The sequence below is a fragment of the Zonotrichia leucophrys genome, chromosome 27, assembly GCF_028769735.1.
Source record: "Zonotrichia leucophrys gambelii isolate GWCS_2022_RI chromosome 27, RI_Zleu_2.0, whole genome shotgun sequence".
Classification (NCBI taxonomy): domain Eukaryota; kingdom Metazoa; phylum Chordata; class Aves; order Passeriformes; family Passerellidae; genus Zonotrichia; species Zonotrichia leucophrys.
The window spans coordinates 995,090-1,004,382 of NC_088196.1; the positions used below are offsets into that span (position 1 = coordinate 995,090).

At 54.3% G+C, this 9,293-nt stretch overlaps 1 protein-coding gene across 1 annotated transcript; it reads right to left on the reverse strand.

Moving 5' to 3' along the window:
* Positions 1 to 391: 391 nt before the first annotated feature.
* Positions 392 to 8,831, reverse strand: LOC135458486 (1-acyl-sn-glycerol-3-phosphate acyltransferase alpha-like). The gene is made up of 6 exons (XM_064733655.1): positions 8,536 to 8,831; positions 4,539 to 4,672; positions 3,779 to 3,954; positions 2,047 to 2,142; positions 1,306 to 1,378; positions 392 to 1,125 (listed from the first exon to the last, which is right to left on the reverse strand). Exons 1-6 carry the CDS (start codon positions 8,715 to 8,717, stop codon positions 902 to 904), a joined length of 885 nt encoding a protein of 294 aa, XP_064589725.1. The 5' UTR covers positions 8,718 to 8,831; the 3' UTR covers positions 392 to 901.
* Positions 8,832 to 9,293: the final 462 nt, after the last annotated feature.

The following is a 9,293-nucleotide window of genomic DNA, read 5'->3' on the forward strand; positions in this document are numbered from 1 at the left end:
CTGTGTGCAGGGTTCTCTGTGTGCAGGGATGATCTATGTGCAGTGAGCTGTGTGTACAGGATGATCCCTGTGCAGGGTACTCTGTGTTCAGGAGTGCCCCACATGCAGGGTGTTCCATGTTCAGGGTGCTCCCTGTGCAGGGGTGCTCTGTGCTCAGGGATGCTCCGTGTGCAGGATGCTCTGTGTGCAGGGTGTTCTGTGTGTAGGGTGCTCCCTTTTCAGGGTGCTCCATGTGCAGGGTGCTCCTTGTGCAGTGTTCCATGTTCAGGGATGCTCTGTGTGCAGGGTGCTCCCTTTTCAGGGGTGCTCCCTGTTTGGGGGTGCTCTCTCTGCAGTGTGGAGTCTCCCTGAGGAGATGGATCCCCCTCAGCACAGCCAGGACACAACAGATCCAGCTCCAAACTCTTTAATGTCCCACCCTTGGCTCACAGCTCAGCACCAAGGGTGCTCTCCCTCCCGGATGCTCTTCCCCCCCAGCAACCTCACCTGGGCCTCGTGTCCCCCCCAGGCCACACACTCAGAGCTGGCTGAACCCGAACGGCATTTCCAGCTTGTAGGAGCCTCTGGAAGGAGAATCCGTGGGGGAGCCCAACAATCAGGGGTGGAAAATGGGGCTGTGAGCCCTCAGCCCTGTCTGAGCCATCCTGGGAGACAGCCACAACTCCAGGGGGACAGCCACAGCTCCAGGTGTGGCAGAGGGACATCCAGGGGATGCAGTCACAACAAGGGGTTTTAAGGGGGCACCTTGCTCTGTTTTGGGGGCACCTTTCTCTGTTTTGGGTCCCCATCCTGCCCTGCTCTGCTCCCTTAGGGCACCGTCCTGCTGGGGCGGTGGCAGGGCTGCAGGACACCTCCTCGGGGGACAAGGGACACCTCACTGGTATCCCTGAGCTCCCTCTGCCTATTTGCTGCTCCTGGCTGCGTCCCCCTGGCCCTGGGGGCTGTCCCTGTCCTCCCCTGGCCCCAGCAGGGGCTGCTCCATGTCCTGCTCCCTGTGGTCACTCATGGACATCTCAGCCAGGGCCTCGGCCATGGCCTGCTGGACACTCTCGGTCAGTTTGGGGACATCCTTTGGGCTCAGGCCACACGTTTCCACCCTGGGGAGGACTTGGATGGTGCAGGTCCCTGGGAGAGGAGGGAAAAGCCAGGGATGTGTTAGAGGATCCCAGCAGGAACTGGGTATTCCCCCAGGCATTTCCACCCCAGCTGCCTCCCCACCCCTCAGGGTCCCTCAGACACCCCCAGGTGCCTCATCCCCAGTGCCAGCCCTGCCCTCTGCCATGGGAATTCCTGCCCATCCCTTACCTGAGGTGAATCTCTTCTCCTCGGGGCTGAAGAAGTCCCTGTACGGGGAGATCACGATGGGGACAATGGGAACCTGCAGGACAGAGAGGGTCAGGGGGGCCCACAGAGAGAGCCCTCCCCAGGTGGGACTCCTGCTCCTGCCTGCTCCTCCCTGGTGCTGCCCAGCACCATGTCCCTCCTTTGGGACCAAATCCCTCCATCCCTGAGGACAAAATTCCCATCCCTGAAGACCAAATCCCTCTTCCCTGGGGATCAACTGGGGATCAAGCCCCCCCCCCATCCCTGGGATCAAACCCCTGCATCCCTGGTGACCAAATCCCCCATTCCTGGTGACCAAATCCCCCCATCCCTGGGGATCAAATCCCCCCATCCCTGGGGATCAAACCCCTGCATCCCTGGTGACAAAATCCCCCATTCCTGGTGACCAAATCCCCCCATCTCTGGGGACCAAATCCCTGCATCTCTGGGAACAAAATCCCCGCATCTCTGGGGACCAAAACTTGCGCATGCCTGGGGCCCAAGTCCCTGCTTCCCTGGGGTCCAAAACCCCCATCCTTGGGGACCAAACCCCCCATCCCTGGGGACAAAATCCCTGCATCCCTGGGGACCAAACCCCCTCACCTCTCTGCCCCAGAATTCACACCCATTCTGCTCCATCCAGGGTGAGCCAAAGAGAAGGAATCATTTTGGAAAGGGCCTCCAAGCCCATCAAGCCCAGCATTTTATTGCCCATTTCCTTACCTGGGCATGCACGGCCAGGTGGAAAGCACCACGCTTGAAGGGCAGCATGGACTTGCCGGGGTTCCTGGTGCCTTCAGGGAAAACCCACACACGGAGCTGCAGGGGACAGGGACAGAGGTGACCCCGTGCTTTAGGCTGAAAGGTGTGGCTGGGGTGTGTGTTCTACTATCATCTGTTAGAGTGAGGCAGTTATCTCTGTTCATTGGGCATTCTCTTTATCTCTTTCACAGTCAATCCTCCCTCCAGGAGATCTCTTCTGTCCATGGGCCATTAATTATTAATTATCATCTGTCCATGGCCAGTGAGTGTCCCTGCATGGCTGATCAAATTCCACCATCCCATGGGAAGATGCTCCGCCCAGGGGAGGAGCCAAGCATTCCTACCTGGATACAATCTGGGGTTTGGAACACCCCAGCAGCCTTTGCCCACTGCATTGCCAGAGGAGCAGCTTTCTGCTGCCCTGCATTGCCAGAGGGAGCCCAGGCCCATCTCCAGCAGCCCTGGAGCTGCAGAGGAAAACTCCCCCCTTGTGCAGGATCCCTGCTGCAGCAGAGCCACAGCTGGCAATGCAGGAAGGCTGAGCCCCCATGGATGGGGCTGTGCCACCACCCTGACACACAGGGTGACAGGGCATGGTCTGACTCTGGCAGGGCTGTTTTGTATTACTACATTTTTATTTTTATTTTTATTTGGGTTCTTTCCTAATAAAGAACTGTTATTTCTACTCACATATCTTTGCCTGAGAGCCCCTTATTTTCACAATTATAATAATTCAGAGGGAGGAGTTTTGCATTTTCCATTTCAAGAGAGGCTCCTGCCTTCCTTAGCAGACACCTGGCTTTCCAAACCAAGACACCCCGACCTCAGCTGGGTCAGTCCTGCCCACAGCCTGTAGCATTCACATTCTCTGAAAAAATCCCCTCACCCAGGATTTTTCTCCTGGGAAGCTGAGAAACCTCAGAGAAAAGGAAAACAATTCTTATCTCATTTGCTTCTCCTGTGCTGTGCTCATGTGGAATGTGTTTGGAGATTGTTTACCCACAGGTGATTGTTTCATTGAATTGTGCTGTGAGTTGTTTTCACTCTTTGGCCAATCAGGGCCAAGCTGTGTTGGGACTCTGGAAAGAGTCATGAGTTTTCATTATTATCTTTTTAGCATTGTGTAAGTATCCTTTCTTGTATAGTATAGTATAGTATAGTATAGTATAGTATAGTATAGTATAGTATAGTATAGTATAGTATAGTATAGTATAGTATAGTATTCCTTAATAGAATATAGTATAATAATAATTTGTATAATATAATATAATATAATATAATATAATATAATATAATATAATATAATATAATATAATATAATATAATATAATATAATATAAATACATTTAATTTATATTATTACTTTATTATTATTCTATATTAATATTTTATTATTATAGAATAATAAATTCTATAATAATTATTCTTTAATAGAATATAGTATCATTACTAGAATATAGAATATAGTATAATTAATATAATATAGTATAATAAAGTAATAATACAGTATAATAAAGCAATTAAAAAGTAATATTATAGTACAATAAAGTAATAATAAAGTAATAATTATGGAGTAATAACTCCATATAATAACATGGAGTCAGATGCATTGTTCTTCCCTGCCAGGGGGTTCACTGTGCATTCACACTAACAGCCCCTGACCCCTCTGGTGTCCCCCAGCCGTGTCCCTCACGTTCTCTCTCCTCATGGTGCTGGCAGTGCGGGTGATGACCTCGATGGCCGCGTCCCTGCGCTGGCGCTCGATGAAGATGATGCCACTGAGCCAGCAGGCCCAGCCCACTGTGCCCATGTAGAGCAGCTCCCGCTTGGCGATGGGCACGCAGCGCTCGGGAATCACCTCCACCATTCCTGGGGCGGGGAGAACACCCATTAATACTTTCCCAAACCACGGCAGGGGCAGCAGAAAAATCACCTGGGAAAACTGCTTGGAAACGGAACCCCTGGGCTGGACCAACCAGCTGGATATCAGCAATAAATTCTGCAGCTCAGCCCTGAGAGGTGATAATAGCAGAGAGTTGATTATCAGTCCTGAGAGGTGATAACTGCAGAGGGGAACTCTCTGGAGAGGCCAAATTACATCAGTGCACAGATTAATTAACCATTCATACCCTAATATAATTTATACCCTAAGTAATCATTTATACCCTAATATAATTTATACACTATTTAATAATTTTTACCCTAATATAGGACCAGGTTGGGGTTATTTTATCCTTGACTTTAAGGATTTTAAGCTGTCCCCAATTCCAAGACCACCCTGTGGCATCACCTCCCGTTGTCCCTCTTCTCCCTCCAGCACAGCCCAGTCCCAAAACCCCTCCTGCTCCGCTCCCACCACACATCCCTGCCCTGATCCCGGTGCTGACCTCCCCCCAAATCCATCCTGGCGCACCCCTGGGGCCCGCAGATGTTCCGGGGGTCCCCCCACGCACCCATGAGGTCCAGGGAAGCCTGGTGGTTGCAGACGATCACGAAGGGCCCCGGCAGCCGCAGCCGCTCCGAGCCCATCACCCGCATCCTGATGCCGTAGAAGCGCTTGAGGGGCAGGAGCGCCGCCCGCAGGAGCCTGCCGAGATAAGGGAGACCAGATAAGGGACGAGATAATGAATGAGATAAGGGACGACATAAGGGATGAGATAAGGAACGAGATAAGAGACCAGATAAGGGACGAGATAAGGATCGAAATAAGGGACGACATAAGGGATGAGGTAATGAACGAGATAAGGCAGAGGGATACGTGCGGGGAACGGCTCTGGGCGGGCGGGGTTAGGCTGGGCTGCGCTGCTGGACCCGGGCTCTGGCTCAGGGAATTTTGGATGGATTTCTCACACATTTGCAGCCTGTGAGGCTCAGAACTCGCCTGGTTCCCACCTGAGCTGAGCCCAGCTCCTGGCTCAGAGCAGAGGGAGCAGCATGAGGTGGTGGCAGGGAAAAAACGGGATTTTGACGTGCAGGGATGATGGGAAAGCAAAAAGAGAAGGGGTGGGATGGGGATAGGGACGGGAAAAGGGGTGGACATGGAGATGGAGACAGGGACGGGAAAAGAGATGGGGGTGGGGACGGGGATGAGGTTTGGGGATGGAGATGAGGTTTGGGGATGGGGACGGGAATGGGATCTTCACATCCCACCGAGGACAAACTCTCTCTGCCCGGGGGAGCTTCCCCAGGTGCTCAGCTGGATCTGTGTGTGGATGGAAATCCCAGACTTCCAAAGCCAGAGGTGGATCCCAGCAGGGAGGAGCTGAGCTGGGGATGGGTAGCAGAGGGACAGACAGATCCCCAGTGATGTGGGGGACACCAGCGATCGCCCCTGCACCGCTTTGTGCCGCACGGGGAAGGGAAAACCAGCCCGGACATTCCTATGGGGAATCACAAATGGCTCCACCGGAGCTGCAGTGTCGGGAAGAGAAGGATCTGAGCGGAACAGCGGTGTCACATCCCGGGAGGGCTGGACAGGAGGAGGAATATCGGGATGGCGGCCATGGGTGACGCTCAGGAAGGGGATAATGAGAGAAGTGGAGAGAGGAGGGGGCACCAGGGATTGCAGAAGCCGAGGAGACAAAATCCTGGGACACGTCGGTGTTGGAATGGGGCACTGTCCGACCCACAGAGGGTGTGTGCCAGGGTCCCCACATCTGTCACTGCCCTCAGGGGACAGCGCAGGGCGCAGGGAAGGGCTCAGCACCAGGCGAGAAGGGAGAAGGCAGCACAGGGACCGCGGTATCGCCCCCATCCCTCGGGAGCCGCAGGCTCCAAGATCCCGGAGGATCCGAGGAGGAGCGGTGCCCCAAAGCCAGGATAATGACAGGGAAGCGTCATCCCGCAGGCTCCGGGATCCGGAGGAGCGGGAGCTGGGCGGGCACGGAGCTGCGGTGGGACGAGATAAGCGGCGCTGATAAGGCGGGAGAGACTCAGCCTCCCTCGGGATCGCCGCCCAGCCGGAAGCGCTGGAGCGGCTCGGGATGAGCCCGGCATTCCCCGGGGAGGACCCGGGACAGGCTGTGGAACCGCTGGTACTGCCGAACCACCGCCGGTACCGCCCAAACACCGCCGGTACCGCCGAACCACCGCCGGGAACACCGAACCTTGGACTGATAATGCCGAACCTCAGACTGATAACACCGAACCACCGCCGGTACCACTGAACCAGCTCCAGGAACGCCAAACTACCACCAGTACCACCGAACCACCTTCAGTACCACTGAACCACCACCGGGAGCACCAAACCTCGGACTAATACCACCAAACCTCGGACTGATAAGGCTGAACCTCAGACTGGTACCACTGAACCACCGCTGGTACCACTGAACCTTGGGCTGAAAACACCAAACCATCACAGGGAACACCGAACCACTGCTGGGAACACAGAACTCAGACTGATAACACCAAACCTCCGGCCAGGAACACCAAACCACCGCCAAGAAAACCGAAACTCTGACTGGTACCACTGAACCGAGTGGGTGGCACTACTGAACCTCAGACCAGTACCACCGAAGCACCATTGGGAACACTGATGCACCATCGGGAACACCGAACCTTGGACTGGTAACACTGAACCTCTGTCTGGTAACACCAAACCACCAAGCCACCACCGAGCCTCTGACCAGGAACACCAAACCTCAGACTGATAACACTGAACCACTTCTGGGAACACCAAACCACTGCCAGTACCACTGAACTACTGCTGGGAACACAACCATCATAGGTTCCACTGAACCTCTGACTGATTACACCGAACCATCACCAGGAACACCTAACCACTGCTGGGAGCATTCAACCACCACCAGTACCACCAAAGCTCAGACTGATAACACTGAATCACCACCAGGAATGCTGAACCTCGGACTGATAACACTGAACCTGGGACCGGTACCACCAAACCTCAGACCGGTAATACCGAACCACCATCAGTACCAACAAACCTTGGACTAGTACCACCGAACCTCAGACTGATAACACCGAACCACCACTGGTACCACCTCCAGGAACACTGAACCTCCAGCCAGGAACACTGAACCACCACCGGGAACACTGACTCTCAGACTGGGAACACCAAATCTCCAACCGGTACCACTGAACCTCGGACTGATAACACCAAACCTCAGACTGTTAACACTGAACCACCACTGGTACCACCGAACCTCAGGCTGGGAACACCAAACAACCACCAGGAATACTGACCCTTGGACCGGGAACACCAAACCTACGATTGGTACCACCGAACCTCGGACTGATAACACCAAACCACTACCAGTACCACTGAACCACCACCAGGAACACCAAACCACCACTGGGAGCATCCAACCACCTCTGGGAACACTGAACCACCACTGGCACCACCGAACCTCAGGCTGGGAACACTGAACCACCACCAGGAACACTGAACTTCAGACTGGGAATACTAAACCTCAGACTGGTACCACCAAATCTTGGACTGATAACACTGAATCTCTGACCAGTACCACTGAACCTCCAGATGACACCACCGAACCTGTGGCCACGCTCCTACTGCGGGCCAGGATCCCTCCACACAAATCCTCAGAGTTTCTCAAGCTGGGACATTTTCCTGTGTAATTACATCTGTGCTCATCCTGCCTGGGAATCCAGCAGCGGGATTGCAACACCCTGAGCGCGCCCAGGCCTTCCCCAGGTGTTACACTGAGATGTTATCTCCTCCCCGATGTTATCTCCCCGGTGTTGTTATCTCCCTGGTGTTATCTATCTCCCTGCTTCCACCCCCGGGAGCAGAGTCGGGACAGGGCTGTGATCAGGACATGGCTGTGACAGGGACAGGGCTGTGCCCCTGACAGGTGATGGCACCAGGACATCCCAAAACCATAAAAACATGGAACGGTTTGGGTTGGAAGGGGCCTTAAACCCACCCAGTGCCACTCCAGCCATGGCAGGGATACCTCCCACTGTCCCAGACTGCTCCAAGCCCCATCCACCCTGGCCTGGGACACTTCCAGGAATTGGGTAGCCATGGAATAATCTGTGCCAGGGCCCTCCACCCTCAATCCCTCTGCCAGCGTGGTGTTCCTGGCTCTCCCATGGGCAAAATCAGAGCCAGGGACACAGCACTGGGCATGTATCTGACCCCTGCCCTGTACCTCCAAACCCCCCATTACCCACTCAGGTGGTCACCCCAACATTGCCATGGCCAGGAATGATCCCTTTTATGTTATTTCATCCCTCAGGGACCACAAATCCCAACTCCAGCATGGCCTGACCCTCCCTGGGCACAGGCAATAATTCAAGCTGCCCTTCACTGCCCCATGGATGTGACCACAGCCTTGGCCTTGGCCCCAGGGCTCTGTGACCTTGCTGTGGTTCCGGCCAGGGCAGGACAGAGCCTGTGGCCACAAACCACAGGATTTCCTTGCTGAGCCAAGCCCCAGCCAGCTCTCTCCATCCCCATCCCTCACTCACCTCATGTTCTCCACGGAGCGTCCCCGCAAGGCGGCCAGGGGGGACAGCAAGGTGGCCAAGGCCACGATCCAGCAGTTGAAGAAGGCCACCTTGCAGAGGAACTGGATGTGGGGGCTGCACCTGTAGAGCAGCAGCGCTGCCAGGGGCAGGAGCAGCAGCCCCTGGAGCAGCAGCAGGTCCATGGTGCTGCCCCAGCTCAGCCCGGGCCAGGTGAATCAGGAGGATCCTGTGTGGGTGGCTGGGGCTGGCCCAGGGGAAGGCTCTCTGTGCATCTCATCCTGAGGATGGAGTGGCTCAGGTGGAAGCAGGATACCCACCCAGGGGTGGAGAGTGGCTGTGAGTCACACGGGGACCCTGAGTCACCTGAGGTGTCACTGCTGTCACCTCCTGGGCTATTGAAGACTCCAGGTCGGTGAGATCAGACATGCTGCTCACTGAACTCTTCCTGTCCTGGGTATCTGTCCTGTGTTGCCACATTTCCCTTCACAGAGAAAAGCAAGGCACCATTCTTCCCAAGGATTTCTGAGATTCACATTCTTTGAACCTCAGAGAAAGGGAAAACACAATTCTTACTTATCACTTGCTGTGCCTGTGTTTGTGCAAAAGTAGAATGCAATGTGGAGATTGTTTATCCAAAGTGATGATGGTTTGGGTTTCTTGGCTTATCAGAGCCAGGTGTGTAGTCTCACATTTCTCTTCACAGAGAAAAGCAAGGCACAATTCTCCCCAAGAATATTTCTGGGTTTCACATTCTTTGA

What these genes read in the sequence shown, in the direction of transcription:
- LOC135458486 (XM_064733655.1), bottom strand. Translation starts at nt 8,717, where the DNA reads ATGGACCTGCTGCTGCTCCAGGGGCTGCTGCTCCTGCCCCTGGCAGCG. An exon ending in GCACCATGAGGAGAGAGAAC is followed by an intron (nt 2,143 to 3,778) that starts GTGAGGGACACG and finishes TGTCCCCTGCAG; the next exon opens with CTCCGTGTGTGGGTTTTCCC. An exon ending in GGAGAAGAGATTCACCTCAG is followed by an intron (nt 1,126 to 1,305) that starts GTAAGGGATGGG and finishes CTCCTCTCCCAG; the next exon opens with GGACCTGCACCATCCAAGTC.